Below are 22,266 nucleotides of genomic sequence, written 5' to 3' on the forward strand. Positions count from 1 at the left end.
TTATTGTCACAGAAATGTCAAACAGACAAAACAAACTGATAGGTTACATAATAATTCACCCATCCATCCTATTGAGTCAATATTTGATAGAAGCATCTTTGGCAGCAATTACAGCTGAAAGTTTTTGGGGTAAGTCTCTATCAGCTTTGCACATCCAGATCTTGCCATTTTGCTCCTTCCTCTTGGCAAAAAGAAGCAGTAGACCCCTTGGACAGGAATAACTATAGGCCAGTCTCACATCTCCCATTTTTGAGCAAAGTGATCAAGAGGGCTGTTGCCCTTCAACTCCAAGTAGTCTTGAATGAAACAGATTATCTAGATCCATTTCAAACCGGCTTTATGGCAGGATACAGAGTTGAGACTGCCACGGTCGCCTTAGTGGATGATCTTCATCTAGTTATCGACAGGGGAAGTGTGACCCTGTTGGTACTTCTGGACCTTTCGATACCATCGACCATGGTATCCTTCTGGAATGCCTGGGGAGTTAGAGATTGGAGGCACTGCCTTACAGTGGTTCAGTTCCTATCTCTTGGGCAGATTCCATATGGTAACGCTTGGGGACAGTTGCTCCTCCAAAGGGAGTTTACGTTTGGTGTCTCTCAGGGCATCATCCTGTCCCCAATACAGTGGTACCTCGGGATACGAAATGCGCGGGTTACGAAATTTCCGGGATACGAAAAAGTTGGATTGGCAAAAACTGTTTCGGGTTACGAACTATTTTTCGGGTTACGAAATTCATTTCGGCGCGAAATTCAAATGCTATAGGCTTCCAGCGCTAACGGAAAGCTATTTCGGGTTACGAAATGTTCGCGTTACGAAGGGAATGGCGGAACGAATTAATTTCGTAACCCGAGGCACCACTGTACTATTTAACATTTACATGAAGCCGCTGGGGGAGATCATCCGAAGACATGGAGTGGGATGTTATCAGTATGCTGATGACATCCAGATATATCTCTCCATGTCTCAGAGTACAGCAGTGACTAAGGATGGCATCTCTCCTCTGAATGAATGCCTCAAGGCTGGATGAGGAAAAACAGACTAAAACTCAATCTGGACAAGACGGAGGTACTTGTTGTAGGGACTTCTAATCTGGGTGTGGAGATATGTCAACTGGTCCTGAACAGGGTCATACTTCCCCTAAAGGACTGTGTTCACAGCTTGGGAGTGCTCCTGGATTCGCCCCTTCAGATGTCAAACCAGATAGATGCGACAGCCAGGAATGCTTGTTATCAGCTTTGGCTGATATGGGGGACCTGGTACACACACTGGTAACCTCACAACTTGACCTCTGTAATGCGCTCTACATGGGGCTACCCTTGTGCCTAGTTCAGAAACTTCGATTCGTTCAAAATACAGCAGCCAGATTGGTCACTGGGAGATCTAGAATTACACCAATTCTAAAATCTCTCTGCTGGCTGCCTGTTAGTTTCCGAGCACAGTACAAGGTGTTTGTGACGACCTTTAAAGCCCTACATGGCTTGGATCCAACCTGCTTGAGGAAATGCCTTCTTCCATATAATCCGCCCCACACGCTTGGGTCCTCTGGAAAAAACTTACTACAGCCAATAAAGACCAGGCTGGCTGTGGTCACCCAGAGGACCTTCTCATCTGTCACTCCTTAATTATGGAATGGCCTGTCAGAAGAGATCTGACATATCACCAAACTTGACAGTTTTAAAAAGGCTATCAAGACCAGTCTCTTCCGACAGGTCTTCCCTGAATGGACAACTCAACCAGAGATATGGATTGCTCCAAAGATTACCCATGTTGTCCTGCTCATGTAACGTCCGTTACGACAGTTTTAAAATGTTATTGTTTTTAATTGTATTAATTAGCTTTTATTCTATTATAGTTATATGTATTGTTTAATGAAGGAGAGATAATGGGATTATTTTATTATGTTATTTTGGAGAGGCAGGATAAAAATTTATTATTATTATTATTATTATTATTATTATTATTATTATTATTCCAATGTTATTCTTCCAATGTTACCTGGGCTTTGGGGCAATTAATCTAGAATTGCCCTGTATGTGGCTTCATCCATCTTTCTCTAAATCCTGATTAGTTTTCCAATCCCTGATGGGGGGAAAAAACATTCCTATAACATGATGCTGCTGCTACCATCCTTTATTGTGGGGATTATGTCTTAGGAAATGAGCACTATTGGCTTTGCATCACGAATAGCTTTAAAGCAAGGTCAGAGAGTTCAGCTTTGGTCAGGCCACAGATCTTTTTCCAACATGTTTGCTGTGTTTCCCTCATGTCTTTTGCACATTCCAATGGGATTAAAGATGCTTTTGTTTCAACTGTTGGTTCCTTGTTGCCATGTTTCCATAAGAACCAGCTTCATGGAGAATCCAGCTGACAATTGTCCCATGGATGGTTTCTTTCATCTCAACTGTGAGTCTCTTTAGTAAGGTATTGTTGACCTCTGACTAATTCCCTCCTTACCATGGGTTTAATGGGGCTCAACAGCATGTTCACAATTTGGGATTATTTTTTTTAAACAACCCAACTCGGACTGGTGTTTTTGCACAACTTTATCCTGGATTTGTTTTAATGAACCCTTGGTTTGTATGATGCTGTTTGTTAAGATATAAAGGTAAAGGTAAATGCATTCCCCATTCACAAGGTGGTCAAGTTGTGTCTGACCATAGGGGACGGTGCTCCTCTCCGTTACTAAGCCAAAGAGCCAGCGTTGTCAGAAACTACTCTGTGATTATGTGGCCAGCATGTACAGAATGCTGTTTACCTTCCCATTGAAGTGATATTTATTTATCTACTTGCATTTGCATGCTTTCAAACTGCTAGGTTGGCAGAGGCTGGGACTAGTGGTGGGAGCTCACCCCACCATGTGGCACCTGAGCCTCAAACTGCCAACCTGCTGATCTTGTAATCAACAGAAACAAATATCTTTAATCTAAGATCATGTGGCACTGGAGCTACACATAAATGGACTACAGTATATTCAACTACGGGTGTGACTTCTGGAGGCAAACCTTCTTTAGACATGTCACAGCAAATGGGGTGAATATGTATGCAACTAACAAGTGCTGGTTATTGTTGTTATTTTTTTAATTTAACTTTTGTGACACAGTAAAAAAAACTATTATGTACCCTTCTAGTGTTGAGTATCTTATGTACCTTAAGTGGCAATAATGTGAATTAAATCTACTTGAATTTACATAACAAAACATTGAAAAGTCAATAGAGGAATACTTCTGCAAGGCACAAAATCCACTCACTTTCCTCATTATTTTCATGCTACAGTATTTGAAAGCAATTTTTCCCAAATCACCACTGCCTGTCAATTGTATTGGCTCAACACAATGTGTACAGCAAGCCTACCAAGCCAAGCACAACAGATTAGCCAAGTAAAGTTGCATAAACCACCCACCTAAATCTCCTTATTTACTGTTTTCAAAGAACGCCAAAAATGGGAGGAGAAACTTCAAGCACCCAGAAGGGCATTAATATGTGGCCGGAGCTGTGTTTTACTTGGTGGAACATAGCTTATACTCACAATGCATAAGTGAAGTTAAGAGAATTTTGCAGCAATTATCCAAAACTGCATTTTACCACTTACCTGCACTGCTAACACTTTCTACAGGGCTAAGAAACTTTGGCCAATCTCAGGCATTATTTTAGGTCCAGAAGAAGTACCATATCAGAGAGCTGCTAGGAACATGTTGACATGTAACTGGCATTTTTGATAAATGAACAGTGGGTTCTAATATTGCTTATCCTGATATAATTTACACTACAAATAACTGGCCATGCTACTAAAAATTATATAATTATTGAAAAATGCTACCATATATATTTCTGTTTTTCCACTGAAAACCACCTCTATATACTTTTATGTTTACACTGAGCCAATACATATATTTAAGGTAGTACTTATTATTGTTTTTTCCATCCCTTAGGATTTTTTTTAAAATGAATAGATGAATGAATGCTGTAACAAAGATTAATTCTCTTTTACTGATTGTGTTGTTAATAAAATCAAATTGATTGTTAAGGAGGGGAAAGAAGAAAGAAAGAGAGGACAGAGGGAAATGTAACATCTGGTTCTAAGAAAGATTTGAACAGGTCATAAATTTCAGGGATTTTTTAATGCAACAATAACTGATGCAGCCTTATGAATCACAGACCTATAAAATAGCAATATAAAATATTTTCATATTGATATACAGTTACATTTACAACAGCATGATTAATAGAAGCACTATAATTATCATATATAACTCACAGTAACTCTCTAATAAAACTGAGAACTTTTACCTGAACAGTTAACCTGCTACTGGCATTTGAGAGTTTTCTCTCAGCATCCTGAAAGGCCTTCTGCAATCTTTGTTCCATGGTCTGAACAAATCTGCATGACTGTATGTTGTCTGACTGACCCATAAACTGCAGTTCTAGATGAAGGATAACAAGTGTGTTTACAGAAGATACATATTTTTTGTTGTTGTTGTTCAAGACTGCAATCATATACAGTAGTAGTAAGCTCCATTGATCTGAATATAATTTACTTCTGAACAGACATGCATAGGATTGTATTATAAAAGACTACCTCCAGGACAGGCAACTGGCCAATACACAACATTAAATAAATGATGATAAAATACATCTGCCATTTTCACAATGCTTACAATACAAAAACCTTCTAGAAAACAAGGTTTTCAGGTAATTTTAGATCGATTTTAATTAACCTATTGTCAGGATTATGTATAAAATCAAATGGGATTGTTTTAATTGTAAAGGGCGATTCATATATTTCCCTTTCAGACACAGCAATCATGCCACAGAATGGCAAGTGTTTTGTTACCACTGGGGGAAAAACATGTGAATGAATAAATATAACCTACATAAATAGTTCTTGCCCAGAATACATCTCATTCACTCAAGTGAAGGAAGAAACTGAATGTGAGAATTTTCTAGATATTAGTAAACCCAGAAACTTCCTTTCTCTAAGGAGAAATTTGGATTTGATAAGTCAAGCATATATACATCATGTGAAAACAGTTGTTCTTGAAGTGAAAAATAATAAAGCATAGAAGTATATGGTAAAGAAAAACAAGGCACATAAGATAGGAAATCCAGAAGATCACGGTTTGCTGGAATGCAACAACCACAAATTTATTAGACTTCTATCTCAGCTTGGGGCTATGGTATTCACTACAGTAAAAAAAATTATGAAAAGCCATGAAGTGGCACCTGCCAATAGAAAATGTGGTGCATAAAATACAGAATCCTTTTTTCGTTTGTTTGGTTTTTTTTTTAAGGAAAAGCATCCCTATGGTGGTCTGTGGTCAACACATGCCTTGCTCCCAATGCATCTTTTTTTCTCTGAGAAATCCCCATCCTGTGTGAAATAGTATATATGATAAATTAATCTCTCCTGTTTCCTAAACACATCAACTAGTTTTCCATAGCAGCTAAAACTGGTAAAAAAAACCAACTCACTGGTGCCGTGATCATATGAAGCAGGCACCACTAAAAAAAAAGGGGGGGTATGTGGTTTGCTAGGGAAGAATTAAACTTCACTTTTTGCAAGGTGTGGTCTCAAACCAAATTGATGGATTAAAGGGAAATACATAAGGAGCTGCATGCCATGTACTTTGTCCCAGAGATGTGGCTTTCTTCAACTCCCTTCAGAAAAACAGTTGTACTGTATGTATTTATTGTAATTGTGTGCCTTCTCAATGATTTTTAGACAAGTTTTGTTTACGAGAGGTTTGCCATTTCCTTTCTCTAAGTGTGACTTGGTCAAGATAACCCAGTTGGGTTTCTATGGCCACGCAGAGATTTGAACCCTGATCTCCCAGAATTTTAATCCAATACTCACATCACTATACCACACTGGCTTTATAACCTACATAATCTGTTCAACTGCTCTATAGAAAAAAATAATGATGGCAAACTAGATTTATCATTAGTATTAGAAAACTCAACCATAAATCAACTTGACCTATACTCCAGAGAGAATGAGTTGGGAGGGAGAGAAATGATGAAAGGACCATCCCATCAGCTCTACAAAAAGATTACATGCCCTTTTTGGTTTTTCCTTAGTTTAACTATTACTTAGCAGATGCCATTTCATCAGGATGAAACAGAGAGATAGATAGGAAAAAATGCTGCTAACTCATTTCAGTTCTTCATCTCTCTAAAGTGTTTATATCTCAGCCATATAAGAAATCTGTCACTGATAAGAAACCATACACACGTCTATTTGTTAATTTCTTCTTCCTTCCTCAGCTGTTTCTTACTTTTTGTGCTGGGTTTTAGATTGTAAGCCTCAATATAGGGTCAGGACTATCTTGCTTTTAACTTATATGCTGTTCTGGCACACTTTTCAGCTGAAGTTATATGTCTGCACTTATTGAATTATAGACTTTGGAAAGATTATAATTGGAAATATTTTCTACTCATGCCGTGTTGAAATTAGTAATACAGAAAAACGCAACAAGAGAAATTTCTGACAAACTTCCCTCATGATAAATAACAGATAATAACGTTCACAATTATATATTAAATGGATGAAACATTTAATAAATTACTTTGTTTCTATGTGTAATCTTTTTTAATGACCACCCAAAAAGATACACTAATGATTTCAGGCAGCAAAATGCTATGACAATTATCATTAATCAATGTACTTTATAAATGCTATAAGTCTAACACTGTCTTAAAAGCAGTATTGCTTCTTTAGGAATGCAGGAAAGAATGCATGCCTTAATATTTGTAAAAGCAAAGTGGAGTTTTTGTCTCAAACCTAAACATAAGCAAATTTCATTAGCCAATCCAATTAAACTAACATTTTTTTTATTATCAAGTGACAACTAGCATTATTATATCTGCACTTCATTGGATTTCCCTGGATTTCTTTAAAATCAGGACACTTACACTAAGGATTTAGAAGCTGGAATATGGATATGAATTTTTTATTTCCACTTCTTATCACTGGATTTTGTGACTGAACTGGCCATATATATAGTCCTCCCTCTTCATAGATGTATATGTATGTCTTACCTGTTTTCAGCTGGAAGTGGTAAGCTGGCACTGGGTCCCAGGGCAAGGCTAAGACAGCAATAGAATGAAGATTTGGCACATGCTGCTTAATATCCGAAGTGGCATTACTAACACCATAAGCAATTAGCATTTCTATAACCACAGCAGGTATGAAAACCAGTCTCTCTTGAGTTACATAGTAACCAACTGTCACATTGTTTGATTGTTCCAGAATTTCAATCTGCAAAAAGCACATGAAGAAATGGCATTCATCTGAATTACACACAACTTCTTAACTAACAACTTCAATGATTCCTTACCAATGCACACTGAGAGGATTGTAGAAACCTACATGAATTATTCTGCTGAACAGGAAACAGGAACATAATATTTTAGTTTCATAAATCTTGGTCCAGAGAAGTACTGAAGAATGAACACACCAGGTATTTTGCCAGTTCTCTGGGCCACCAATGGAATAGTCTCTACACCAACCCGCAAAAAATTAGAGCAAAATTTTCCTGTCTACAAAATGGTAACTCTGAGAAATATTATTTTCTGAAATTCATTAAATGAACATAAAATCCAAAGATCCTGCCATACTTGGCTTCTGATAACTTCTAAATCTGTTGCCATCTGTTGCAACCTGCCTTGATGCTGGCACATATGCAACATCACTCAAACCTTATGGTCATCTCTCTTGGTTATTTCACTAAACTCTTTCAAAAGCTATACAAGCTACTCTTGGATAATTGTAAGACAGATGGATGATGCTCACTGTGGCCTGGCTTCGTAAGTTGCCTTTCCTCTTTTCATTAGGACTAATAGTAATGTACACAACTTTTGACAACCATATACATAAAAGCTTATTCTATGGTTCCAGCTTTTGAGCATACTTTGATATGAGCAAAAGTTCTGTTTCCAGGACAGGGAGAAATCCCCCTACAAATAATACAGAACTACATTCCTACATGTGTGTCTATATATGTGTGAACACATACACAGAAATACATGTTTTGTGTTGAGACCAACATCTATATCCAAGCATTACTTCTGAAGAGTGAGTGAAAAACAAAGGATTTGCAAGCCTATGCTCAGCCCTTCAGACCCATGTCCCTCTTCAATGAAACAGAGTGGGTTTGGATAATGGACATTTCAATCCATGAAAGCAAGACATCCTTCTGTTACTGGTATACATTAGCCTCTGGGACTGTTGGACTCCTTGATTTTTTATGAGGCTCAAAAGCAGCCATACTTTTCATTCCAACTAGGAATTTCCCTACTCTTCCCTCACTAATCCAGAAAACCATTAAGCTGACTGTTGTATTGGTAAAGCATGCCACATTTGCAGGGGATTCTAGCAGTCCCATAAAACACAAATATATCCTGAATAGAATTACTCACATGATGACCCTTAATCTGAGCTTGAATGTGCATCTGGCAAACAGAAGAAGATGTATAACAAATAAAGGTTTCTTTGGCCTGTTACAGACAGGCCAAAATAAAGCTGTTTCGAGTCACTTTGGAGGTATGGTATTTCAATGATGCATGCGTCCTAAGAGTCCAAAAACCGCACCAAAGCTGCACTGCAGTCCTTAGGACTGGAGTGTGCCTTTGGTGCGGCTTTTGGAATCTTAGGACGCATGCATCATTGAAATACCATACCTCCAAAGTGACTCGAAGCAGCTTTATTATGGCCTGTCTGTAACAGGCCTTTCTTTCTTTCTTTCCTTCCTTTTCTCTCTTTTTCTTTTTACAATGACATGCCTTATTAGTGGGATATGCTTGGCCCTTTTAGCTAAATGGCTTCTTTTAAATATTTTTGTCTTTCCCCCCATTATTTACTTATACACTTATGCTATTAGCATATGCCTTCCCCAGAACTGTACACCCAGAATCTCCTTAGCAACCTCAAGAATTATATTTGCAGGATGATAACATACTGCAAATACAATTCTCTATTGTACAGATCTTTATTGTACAGATGTATTCCCATCACTAGTTTTACACTCCAGATAACCCTTTATTCCCTGTAATTATGAGGGACAATGATTAATGTGCTTCTAATCTCCTAACCTTCCATTTTCCTTTTCACAAAATTGTTTTCTACTAGAAGAGATTTTAAACTATCGTATACAGAAACCAATATGTCAGACCATGTTGGACACAAAACAGCTTAACAACAGTGACACGGTCCTTTATGGTATTTCCTAGAGTATATGATAAGTGACTGAAAAACTGAGTTAGTACAAAAATGTTCCCTGTTCTTTAACTTCAGATGTCATAGGCACGTGCTGCCAATATACACTGCCCACAAGGTAACTGAGAAATGTGCCTTAAAAATAGTGGCCAGATCATATTTTAATCATTGGTGCATTTGCCATTTGAAAGCACCACATATTCCATTCAAACAGCATGTCATCACTACAAAAAAAGCTCAGTCTTTTTTAGTCTGAATTAGTAAATGTTCCTGTCATGGACTGCCTAGAAATCAAGTAAAGAAACCTACAGCCAACTGATATACTAAAAATGGGGGTGGGGTGGAGGGAGCAGAGATAACGTAAACCTCAAACAGTGACAAGAAAAACTGATACTAAAGTCCTATTTCTCATTGTTTCATGGAGAAAGCATAGAAATATTATCTTTCAAATGACATGAACTCACTGTAAGTCACTCACTAAAAATACTGTGTGCTCCCATGACTCCACATACAGCTGCATGCTGTTACACATTGCCATTCCAGTACTAGTTCTCCCCAACCCCTTGAAAAAAACCCAAAGGTTCTTGTAGGGGAAACAAAAATGAAGGAACTCATGCTTTCAAAATTTTCATCAGGCTGGCACTATAAAATATTTCCATTTAACAAAGCCAGATTTTGGGAGGATGCAGACGCCAGACGCACAGTGCGACACTGACGCTCTCTCTAAAAAGAAGCACCCTAGAGCAGCTTCTTTTTAGAACCATCATGACGCCTCTTCCGGCGAACGCCATTTGGGTGCTCAGACACCCTTGCAGCATCATCCCGCACCCTGTGTGGATGGGGACGCGGCAAAATGCCGCACGGGTGCCGGTTGTAGGGCTGGCCGTGTATGGATGCCCAGCCCTACGAAGCCCTAAAGTCCGCCCCAGGCCGGCGCAAAGTGCCCGTCTGTACCGGGCCTTAGTTTTAAACCAAGAAAATCCCATTTTTAAGCTAGAGTTTTAGGAACACTTATTTACGTATGAGTGCCTAAGGATTTAACATGACTTATTTTGAATAAACTAATACTGGATAAGACTTTTTGGTTAGCAGTAATGTTCTTTCCATATCAAAACAAAGTAGAATATACAATTTTATAAGGCTTTTAGATACTTAATCTATAAAACTATAAAACCATTTAGTAGAAATGAATGAGTCTGAATTCTTGATTAACTGTTGTTCTGTCCCTTCAAGTTGTTTTTGACATGGTGATTTTAAGGTGGACCTATCACAGGGGTTTCTCGGCAAGATTTACTTAGAGGAGGTTTATCACTGCTTTCCTCTGAGGCTAAGAGAGTGTGACTTGCCCAAAGCCACCCTGTGGATTTTCATGGCCAAGCAGAGATTCAAACCCTGGTCCCCAGCAGTCCTTGTTCAGCACACAAGCCACTACACCACACTGGCTCCAAGTCTTGATTCACCATTTAGAACTGATTCAATGGGTCTTTGTTAGCTGAAGCTCACAATTGCATTTAAATTGCTTACATTGGTTAAAACCAAGAATTATATTACAGTACTGTCTACTGAATTTAGTTACTGATATTTAAATTGATTTTCAGTACTCTGTATGAGTAGCATCCCAGCAGTTTGCTACATAAACAGAAAAGCCACCACTGAGACCATGCTCTACCCACAATATGGTTCCATCAATTATTCCTACTTCTGTGAATAAGTAAGGATGGGATCCTTCCACCTATTTGTGATTTCCTTAGATCTGATATGTATTTCTGAGCTCTAATGATGTGGCATGAATTTAGATGTGTTTTTGAGCACTGTCATCAACTCTATATTCAAACTGCAGTAAAAATAAAAACATCATTATTCTTTTTCCAGTCTGCATAGTTAATTTGCTTATAAAACAGTGAGTAAATCTGCTTACTTGAGCATTGACATTTTGGTTGAAAGCCTGCTGCAATGCCTGTGTGAGACCTTTTGTGACATTCTGTTTTAAGGAGTCATTCAGCAGCATTCTTCTTGTATTCAGAAACAAAACTAGAATTCAAAGTTATACATTAGTTTAAAAGCATCCTCTGTTCATTTGCTTAAGAACCCATTTCAAAACCATAACAACTAGTCACATAGGCTAAATGAAGAAAATGTACTCTCCAAGTGATCTTATGCTAAGCCTTCAGTTGAGGAAAAAGCTATTGCGGGGGGGGGGGGGGGGGGGGGAGAGACTGGTTGCTAGTTATTTAAAACCCACAAAGGCATAATGAGTCATCATAACCATCTCTCTCTCTCTCTCTCTCTCTCTCTCTTATTTTTTTTAAATAATGGATTATCTGCAGATAGATAAAGGAACCAATTTAACATTAACTGGTGCTTTATTGACACTTGTGACTCAGAAATACTAGCCTACAAGTATCTGTGAAGTAGATTGTTATGAGCAAATCAGCAACCCTATGTCTTAAATTCAAAACTACACTGATGCTACAGAACCAGCGCAGCAAATCTTTCTTACCATTCTATCTCCCTGCAGCCCTTGGTGCCACCTAGAAACTAGCTCTAAAGGGTTTCCAGCCCTCCAGAACAGGTTTTGGGGTGAGTGGGGAAGAGAGATCACCCCTTTCCCAAATCAATTGACAGATCTAGTTCCATTTGTACATGTTTCCACAACTGATTTAGGCCTATATCATAAAACAACAACATTTCAGTATGCATTAGTAGCTCTGCTGTACCATCTACTTCAAAATAAATCCAGTTGTGCTTCCCTAAATCATATTGTTAATCCCAATTAGACTGGACATAGTAAATTTAGGAAACCTATTAAGTTAACTTATATGAGAAAGGTGGAACTAAGAATTGGATTTGGGACTTCAAAATAAATGTAGATATTAACATCCATTGTTTTGTGTCTTCCTGTGTCATCTGGCAGCATAAGACTTCTCATTCTTATAATTTACTCAGGAAAAGGAAGTCATACTCTTCATATGGATCCTGGTATACTGTAAGAAGGGTGAGAGAGTAGAACCCACTGTCAATTTGCTCACTTGGGCCCCAAAACATTATACAGTGGGCCCTTGCTATCTGCTAGGGTTTGGTTCCAAGATCCCCCGTGGATAACTGTATGCTCAAGTCCCATTAAATATAATGATATAGCAAAATGGTGTCCCTTATAAACAATGGAAAATCAAGGTTTGATATTTGAAATTTATAATTTTTTGTAACATTTTCAAACCGTGGATGCTTGAATCCATGTATAAAAAATCTGTGTATAAGAAGGACCGACTGTATTACTGCACTGCCTGACACATATTAGATGTTCAAGCCACTTTCTATCTTAAACACCTTGGCCTTCATGCAACCAGACAGTTCTGCCCTTGTTGGAAGTCAGAAATTGGAACCAATTGGTGTTGAACCAGCAGGTAGAATGAATCAGGCAAAACAGTTAGCGCTGTATGCATTTTGTAATGCAGTGTATCAATAGTCATGCTAATTACCAAAATCTCCATCTAGCAGATTGTCATTTATCTATTTGTGTTATTGATTAAACCAATTTTAAGAATTTTGGCTGTTTTGGCCCTACAAAAGAAAGAGATTTCAGAGACGCAGAGACTTGACAGATCGGCACTTTGTGCCGCCCCGTGGGTGCTCTAACCCCACCCCAGGGTGCCATTTTGGCACACACCGGTTTACACAGAGCGCGCCATGATGATGCACCTCTGGTGCTGCATCCACATGATGCTGCACCGAAGGGGCATCATAAAGCTGCACTGCCACAGCTATGGTGCCCTTTGGAGGGCGCAAACAGGAGCCACTTTCTGCAGCTCCTTTTTGCACTCTCCAGAGGTCAGATCAGGGCCACGGCATGAGGTTGCTGCAGCCTTGATCTGGCCAGTAAAGGGGTCACTGCAGACCTCCCAAAGGGGCAGTCTGTATAGCCCCCAGTCAACTGCCCTTCTCAGATCCTGTCCATTTTGGGCCATAGCTGCTTCCTGCCATTAATATTTTTTTTCATCATATAAGGCTGTATCTCACATCAATAAAATTTCTACATATTCATACCTGTCTTAACAAGAAGGTTTCTGGAGAGCTTGCATTCCAAAGGAAGAACTGTTGTCACATTTACAAGAGCTGCAGTTGACACTGGTGTAGTAGGAGTAGCAGCAGAAGTATTTTCAGCAGGTGTAGGGAGAAGTCTAGTTGTTTTCGCTGATGCTGTAATAGATGTCAAAGCTGCTGTAATTGTCAGTGGGTATGCAGTTGATGTTTTAGTGAGCTCTGGGCTTGTGGATTTCCTGGTGTCAGGTATTGTTGTTTCAGTCTGTCTTGGTGTATGTGTTGTGGGAGCTGAAACTGTACTAGATTTGGGGATTGGAGATAAACTAGTGGTATGCACAGGTGTTGTAGACTCATCTCTTGATACAATTGGAAAAATTGAATGTGTCACTATTGGGCTTAAAGTCAATGCCATTTTTGTGGCAGTGTTATTTTTTGCTAGTGTTGATATTAACGTGCTTAATGCCATCACAGATGGCGAATTTTCAGTGCTCAGTGAGAACAAAGATGAAGTCAGCATTGGTGATGTTGGAGCTGATTTTCCTGTAACTGGTGTTGCTTCTGAAGTTGTTACAGATGGTATTACACCAGGAGACACAGACGGTAACACTGTAATGACAGAATGAGTAAAGTTGATTGTTGGCAACAAAGAAGTTAGTTGTGTTTGTGATGCATGGACAGAGGTTATGATGGCTGGATTAGTGGCATGTATTTGCAATGCAGTGATCTTAGTAGTTTCATTAGTAACTTTAACTGTATCTAGTGTATCACTTGTACCTTTTGTATACCACCCTCCTGTACTTAATGTTGATTGTTTACTCAAGTTATTATTTACTTCTGAACCAAAATTATTTATGAATGGTATTGTTTTTCCAGAAGTTTTGTATTCTTCAATCACATTTAATATTGGTGTTGAACTTAGCAAATCATGTACTGGGATGGGAGAGAACTTTGCTTTTTTATCACTAATGGCACTAATTTCCTTACTTGCTGGAACAGTTAGTTTAGCAATAAATTGAGAAGTCAATGATGGTGATGAAGACATTTTATAAAAAGCATCTGTAGATGCAAAAAGGGGTTTGAAATTAGTTGTTTGAGGTTTCAATGCAGTCTGGGATTTGGTATAAGAATCAAAAGGCAAGGAATGAGAATAGGCTGACAGAGTTGGGGAAACTGTCTCCATGCTAGCCAATGTTGTTCTGTGATTAATTGTGAAATCCTTAAATGAGAAATGAGATGTTCTGTCATAGCTTGAAGTGAAATTAATATTTTTGAAAGAAAAATATTCCAGAATATTTCTTAGTGAGTTTGTATCCTTTTCTGATTGCGGTGATGGTATTTCTGTGCTCTGCGAGGATTTACTCTGGTATTGAGGAAAGGATGAATACTGATCAAAATTTGCTTCTACAGCAAACGGGTATGTGTTAAGTTCTGTTAAGCTTTTAGACATAATTCCAGTGGAGGTTGGACCTGAAACATTCTGAATTGATGTTAAAGATGTATCAATAGATAATGTTGCAAAAGGCATCTGTTTATTTGTATAATGTGTTTGCTGCTGAAGATCTGGAACCTCTGTATATATTGTTTTTAAAGCTGTATGGTTTGCATAATCCTTTGCAATGTTGGACATTTGGGTTGTTCTTTTTCCAGAAGACACAGCACCACTGGTAGATAACTGCCAGTTCCCAATGTCCCACTCAGAGACTAAAGCTGTCTTTTTACCAGTTTCATCTCCATTTGAAGTGTCTAGGATAACTTTTGAAGCAGCACTAGAAGGTTCTACAGGAAATGGCACAACACCCTCCAAATGTTCTATCACAGGCGTAAATGGGGTCAGTAGAGCAATGTCTGAAGGTACACTAGTAGTCTTGTAGGTTATATTTGAAGTTTCATGTATTTCAGAATCAGATTTATTTAAAGGGGCATGAGATAAATGTTCTGTGTATGACATGAGAGTGGTGAACTTCTTTGTATTTCCCCCTTCTTCTTCTTTTAAGCTACTAGTTGGACTCTCTGTTAGTTGTAAATTTCTAGAATCGTTGGGCAGAAGTCTAAATATGGCAGCAGAGTCAGATTTCCAAGGGACCCTAAAAGAAGTTGCCAAAGATAGTGGAGATGCAGTGGAGCTGATTCTTTCTTGTGAGAAAAACTTCTCAAACCTTGTTTTCCATGGTGCTCTCCTGCTAACAGGAATTTCTACAGCAAAGTTTGTTGTTTGTTTCTGTGCTGACTGATAAGGAGGGGCACTATTAACATCAATATTTGTGAATGTTGGAGCTGTATCTTTTGTGATGTATCGACGGTGTACTGATTTCACCAAGGAATAAGTGGGAGGCCATAAGATATGTTTCACAGTTGTAGGAGGAACTGTTTCATATGCTGTATCAGCAGTGCCTTTTGTGAAAACCTGGTTTGTAGATTCTGTGATATGAGGATTTATTACATAAGTCTTGAAAGTAACTTTAGTATTTGGTACTAAATTAGCATTTAGTATTTGGTATACTGTTCTATTAAAATTCCATTCTGTACTCACTTTGAAGGAACTGATTTTATCTGTTGCATGGGAGACTGGTATATTTGTAGGTGCTGGTGCTTGAGCTACTGCATTACTGGTGCTTATTGCCTCTGAAATATCTCTAGTTGAGGAAGACACATCTGTTACTAAATGGGAAAGTCTTGGAGTCTCAGAAGTTGATAATGAAGGTCTCTCTTTGGTATTACTAGACAATGATGGAGAAGGCAACTTGGTAGTCATTTTCAGCCAAGAAGATGGGAAAACTGATGTAGAACTCCACAGAATTCTTGACTTCCCTTTAAGAACTGGGAGTGATCCAATTACATAGATGTTAGGGTCTTTCGGAGATGTCACAACATCAGGTTGACTTGTGCGCACTGTTGTAGAAGATGCTTTATGAATTAATCCAAAGAAAGAATTATTCCGTATTCTAGCATTCAGTGGTATTTGAGGAGATAATAAAAGAGAAGTCTGATTGGGTATTATTGCATGGAAAGTAGGAGAATGCAGTTTCCAGTTTCTTGGGCCTATCTGTCTGTCTGCTGATGTTGCAGGATCTCCATTAATCAATCCAAACTTATTGCTAAAAGAAGTGCCAACTGAAAATGCATCACCCTTTCTGGAAAATGCATATTTTGTTCTGCTAGGATTTTCAGGAGCTACTGTGCTCAGTAAATTACCTGACTCTCTGCTAAAATGAAAATTAGCTGTGTTTATAGTGAATGAATGCTCTACATTTTTGGACAAAGGCACTTTGGTGGGTGGCACAGTCAACTTGGAAACAATAATGAGATGAGGTGACTCTTTTACCAATGGCAAAGGGGATGAAGATGGAGTGGTTGAGATTATGTCTGATCCTGGTGAGATTTCTCTTGAAATGGAAGATGTTGCATATGGCATTATCTGAGATGACACACTAGTAGTTGGATATGTCACTGATGATGATGTGGACAATGCAGAGGACACACTGATTTGAGGCAAACCTGATACAATAGTAATTTCACCAGCATCTTGAGACTTCACTGATGCTTCTGCTGATACTTCAGAAGGCTCCTGGGATGCACTGTTGCCACTGCCTTGATATAGACTTGGTAAAACCCTAGTTTGGTCCATAGTTCTGGTCCGTGTCCCTGCTAATGTACTTTTTATAATCTGAAGCAAATTGGCATTCTCCAAGGCTTGCCTCATTGAAATGTCACCCACTGAGGAAGACTCAAGTTCTCTAGAAGGCCATGTTGGTGATAATATAGCTCTCCGGTTGGTAAAAGATTCTGAAGAGGGGGCAACACTTATCTGCTGTTGCCCAGTACCTGTAAAATAATACATTTGTATTCAGTGCACTCAGAAGATTACATCCTCAAACAATGCACAACTCAACAGATTTTCTTTATGAAGACATTTGACCCCCTTCAGCCTACTCTAGATGAAAATGGTAAGTTTTGCTGCGGGACCTACAGCCAGGGACCGATTGGGTTAAAATGTTATTCCCTGACTTTTCATCACCATTTCAGTAATGACGATAAATATAGCATTTGGCTGAAAACTAAAATTCCCAAAGTATATCTCCACAAAGTGGGTAGGATCAAAAGCCATGTTTTTCAGATTGTCCAAAAGATGAGGAAAGGAGAAAGGAACATGACAAAAATAATTAGTGAGCTAAGTCAGATAGAGAGAGACCTGTGATTTCTCTGCTGACATGACATGCACAAAGAAAGATTAAAAATATATGGTAGTACAGATAAACTATATATGAACATTTGATGTTTTTTACTCTATTATACCATGCTGACAAAAGACAAGCTGAGTACATGTCCTGTGCTTCTAAATGCTATTGTTCACATAATTGTTGCTGCCATCAGCCATGGTGTGTCAATATATTAAGTAAGAAGCTTAAGGTTAGTCGTAAGTAAACAAAGGGAAAGGATCCTAAAACCAAGCAAACTTGGCAAACAATACAGCACAGGAATAGTGTCAATCTTGGCTGGCTTCCTCTACGCAGCAGCTGTAGGTGTTTATCTTGCCAGCCTTAATTATGTGCACAATTACATGCAGGCAAGCAGGAAAAGAAAGCAGGAATCAAAATTAGAAAGGAGAAACTAAATATTAAAATGGAGCATAGAACAAGCCATGTATGCAGGCATGTACACAGACATAGACAGATGGACACACACACAAATAGATTAATACAAATATCCATACACATAAAAGTGGGATATTGTTAACACAATGGTAAAATGGTTGCATTTATTAATGGTTGCATTTACATACTATTCACTAATAGCTACCACTTTAAGGCCTCTTTGAACATGAATACAAATGTACATTTTTTGAATTATGTATTCAAATAATCGAGGCCTAAAACTAATGGTTTGTCCCAACTAGAAGATACTCACTGAATCAATGGGAGCCTGGTATACCAACACCATAGATTCAACAGGTTTACTTTAGTTGGGTCTAACCAATGGACTTGAGCCTAAGGGATTTTTTATGCTGAGCATGAAGACTAACCAAAGTCATCAATTCATGCTATATATATATATATATTATGATGACCTAGTAAAACAGAAACATTATAAATATAAGTGGCCTGCATAGTCGAATGTATTGTGTGTCTCCTTGCATCCTAGTGTAGGTTGCAATAAGCTGGTGCCATGAACTCACTATTCATATGCAGACTTCATATGCAGGCAGAAACAATATCTGCCTCAAATACATTGTCAAATCACAGTAGTAGATAGCAACAGCCACTTGCAAAAGTGAACTACTGAAGGCAGTTTCACTGACTCTTGGCCCGTTTCATTTCCAATGCTTTGTGCATTTGCTTTATCCAAAGCAGAAATTACAAGAATATATTGTGAGACTCAAAATTTCATAAATATTTTGAATGCAGAAATGCTTTAAAATCCTTAAGATGCTTAAGATGCTTTATGGAGGGGCAAAACTACTATGAGTTTTTTTAACGTAAAGGCAAAACAGTCATTTTTGTGTAAACTTTCTTATGAACAGGAGCCAAACGAGCCTCCTGGTTTTCCAAGTGAGATGAGTGAGACGCCTGCCTCAAAGACACTCAGTGGAAAATTTGGTATGAGTCTGGTCAAACATGGGCTAGAATCTATTTGAAGGCCTACTCTATGGAAATGCAGGCAGCAAAATAAGATTTAAAAAATAAAATTATTTTCCATTTTGTCTACAAAGAAAGAGCTATCCCTTGGAACTCCTTTGCATGGTCCCAGGGTTTTTATACCGTAGTTCACAGAAGGAGAATCAAGACTATTCAACAGCGCTTTGTGAACAATCTGCCCAACACTTTGTAGACAAAGAACTCAGATCTGCTCTGCTCTGTTCTGACATGGATGCTATAGTTGGAACAGAGCCAGTATATAACTTTGGTTCCTGCTTTGTCAAGTGGCCGTGGATATGTCTCAGTTGGTACATTATGAGAATATGGACAAACCCTTTAGAAAGGTGACACATATGTCCTAGACCCTTGCTCTTCCGGTCTAATTAGAAGGAGGGGATTGGCCCATAATGGTGTTAAGGGAGCATTCAAAGCCTCACTATAACAAGGAAGTGTTCCAGCATGCCTAAGTGAGGCAGTTATAAGACTGTTCTTTAAATAGCTGTCCTAGAAAAACTTGACATCACTAATAACATACAAAATGTTTAAAGGTTTTTTACTGACTTCAACTTTTATCTGTACCTGTTTTAACTTTTGTAAGCTTCTTTGAATCCCAAGGTTGGGGAAAAGCAAAAATATAAACAAACATGATAGAAGAAAAATACAAATATTTCAAATAAATAAAACACCTTCTCTCCCAGAGACAGTGAAAAAAACAAAAACCCTGCCTTGAACAATAGGAGGCAAAACTGATTACTCTCTTATTCGAGATGACATATGAGAATTTAAGAAGACACAAATCACACCTAACTGAAGAATCCACAAATCACACCAAAATAGATAAGATTTTAGTAGGTAAATCCCTCAGAGATGGGGTGTGAGTATAGTGGTCCCTATTTATTAAAAAGACTCCATGGCTGACCTGAAAATTTTTAGACCTGTTAATATTGACTACTGTGTCTAAATTATATTCAAAATATTTATTGAGTAAATTGGAGTTGTGGGTAGCTGAAAATGCTATTATTGCAGTAGAGCAAGCAGGATTTATGAAGAGTAAACCCATAATAGATCAATGTTTTGTCCTCTAGCATGTGATCTAAAATACAGCGCATCCGTGTTATAGGTGGGTGCGCCATACACGGTTTCCAGCATACGCTGGAAGCCACGCTGGAAGAATCCCTCTCGCGCCCTGCAGGAAGTAATGGGGCTCGTACATACATGTTTTTTCCCTTACGTGGGGGGTCCGGAAAATTAATACTTGCCTTAAAGTTAGACTTGGGACAAATGGACATCCACACAGGTTGGAAGTTCAACACAGATGTCTACTGGCCCCCTTTTATTTGGCTTTTATAAATGATATTGGCCTGAAACAGATGGGCAAACGGGGCCAACTTTTGGACACTTTGGGGGCATGGTATGTTGACAACGCACGCCACTGGAGCACCTAGAAGCTGACCTGGGGCCATGTGAGGGCCACATAAGGTGGCCCAAGACCAGCCCCAAAATAAACGGATATTTCCAGCTCTTTGCCATGGTCCATTTGGGACCATGGCAGGAGGTGCCTTGGGCTGTGGCATGTGTTTGCTGTGGCCCCTGGGCGATTGGGCCGACAGCAGCTTCTGGTCGCTCCTTCCTGTCTATCTGTTTTGCCCCATTGCTCAAAATCTGACAGGACAAGAATTAGGATGCCAAACTCTTGGTTCTTTTGTATGCTGATGATATTGTCTTTATTTCTGCCACCCTGGTTGGGATGCAGAGACTTTCGAAGAAGCTTCCTAGAGCAATTACAACCCCTCTCCCAAAGTTCTTGGACAAATTCAGTCTTGATGATACTCCATCATTATGGGATTAATATAGAAGCTCTTCCAAATTATTCCTTCAGCAGAGTTAAAAACTGGTTAAAGAAAAAGATAATATTTTCTCCAAATGATGGGACCTACATATGCTTTCCCAACATATTCTTTATGATACCCATTACATGAAGCATCTTTTGGAATGGAATACTATTTTTTAACCTTACCCTGCCCCCACCTAGAAAAGTGTACACAGCCCTATGTTTTCAGTGTATGCCATCCACCTATCTCAAGGGAAAATATAATACCGTATATACTCGACTATAAGTTGAGAAATTTATGCCCCAAAATGGACTCCATAATCATGGGTAGACTTCTAAATGGGGCAATAAGTTAACACTGCTTATAAAGTTCCTTAAAGAAGTATCCACCTTCCTCTGTAGCCAGTGATCTTTAAAAAGCTTCCTGTTTGAGTCCCAGCACGCTCTCCTGTGTGTGCGTTATCCCTCAGCTTTCCCTTGCAGCCAGAGCTAACAAACAGCTGCTGAGGCAAGGGACAGAGAGAGTGAGTATGTTCAGGCTTGTAACCTGTTTTGCAAGCCATAAGACTTGGAAATCCAGGGGCTGAAGTGAAGAGAAGGGAGAGAGAGAGAAGTCTGTCTCTCCTTTTGCAAGTCATGAGCCTTGGAAATCCTGGAGGTGAAGGGAAGAGAGAGAGGTCTGCCCCCCTTTTACAAGCCATGAGCCTTGGAAATCCTGGGGGTGAAGGGCAGAGAGAGGGGTGTTCTACCCCATTTTGCAAGCCATGAGCCTTGGAGATGAGGCTCGTGACTTGCAAAATGGGGGGGGGGGGGGAGAGGGAGAGAGAGAGAAGGTTTGTTTTCCCATTTTCCATGCCAAGACTGTGACCCTTGGGAAAGATCCAGAGAGGGAGATGTAGGGAGGAAAGTGGTGCTTTGTTTCCCCCTTTAGATCTTTTCTAGCATGCACCAGTGTTTGACCTTCCCCTAATCCATGATTTTGGCCCCAAACACTGCGCTCGACTTATACATGAGGTTGACTTATACACAAGTATATACGACAATACTTCTGTGCACCAAAGATTTTGTATTTGTGAATCAGGAGAAATGGAGGACATCCAACACTATCTTTTGCAATGTTCTCTCTATATAGCCTCTGAACAAAACTTCCTTAAGTATATTCTCCACTCTCTTTCCAATAAATTTCCCCTTGAGCAGATTTGTATCCTATTAGCTGTCAAGAATGCATATACCACCGTTATGGTCGCAAAATCTGCCTTGGCCGCAAATAAGTTAAGATCTAGGCATCAAAATCATTTATAAGAATTATACAGGGGTGATGAAGGCATATGGTTCCCCATCTGAGGGCTTTTAACTTATATTGAATACAATTTTACATTTTTGTATTTGTATATTTTCTATGCTACTTGTTATCTGTAATCTATTTCCAATTTATCATTATTACTATATTTTATTTGTTTTTTTTTCCTTAATTATATCGAATTAAGATGGCTTACAGCCTTTAGTAACAATTACTGTATTTTCCGGTGTATAAGACAACTGGGCGT

General features: G+C 38.9%; 1 protein-coding gene across 5 annotated transcripts in view; it reads right to left on the bottom strand.

Annotated features, from left to right (window-relative positions):
- The window catches only part of KIAA1549L (KIAA1549 like), a 278,122-nt gene that overhangs the window by 131,911 nt on the left and 123,945 nt on the right, over positions 1 to 22,266 (bottom strand). For 3 of the 5 annotated variants that reach the window (XM_042466172.1, XM_042466156.1, XM_042466163.1), the window contains exons 2-5: positions 13,259 to 17,077; positions 11,133 to 11,245; positions 7,039 to 7,258; positions 4,291 to 4,424 (exon numbers count right to left, since the gene is read on the bottom strand). In XM_042466172.1, coding sequence (XP_042322106.1) covers positions 4,291 to 4,424; positions 7,039 to 7,258; positions 11,133 to 11,245; positions 13,259 to 17,077 — 4,286 coding nt within the window. The remainder of the gene's footprint in view (positions 1 to 4,290; positions 4,425 to 7,038; positions 7,259 to 11,132; positions 11,246 to 13,258; positions 17,078 to 22,266) is intronic. The other 2 variants (XM_042466182.1, XM_042466189.1) reach the window with 1 other exon arrangement.

Source organism: Sceloporus undulatus, chromosome 1 (assembly GCF_019175285.1).
Source record: "Sceloporus undulatus isolate JIND9_A2432 ecotype Alabama chromosome 1, SceUnd_v1.1, whole genome shotgun sequence".
Classification (NCBI taxonomy): Eukaryota; Metazoa; Chordata; class Lepidosauria; order Squamata; family Phrynosomatidae; genus Sceloporus; species Sceloporus undulatus.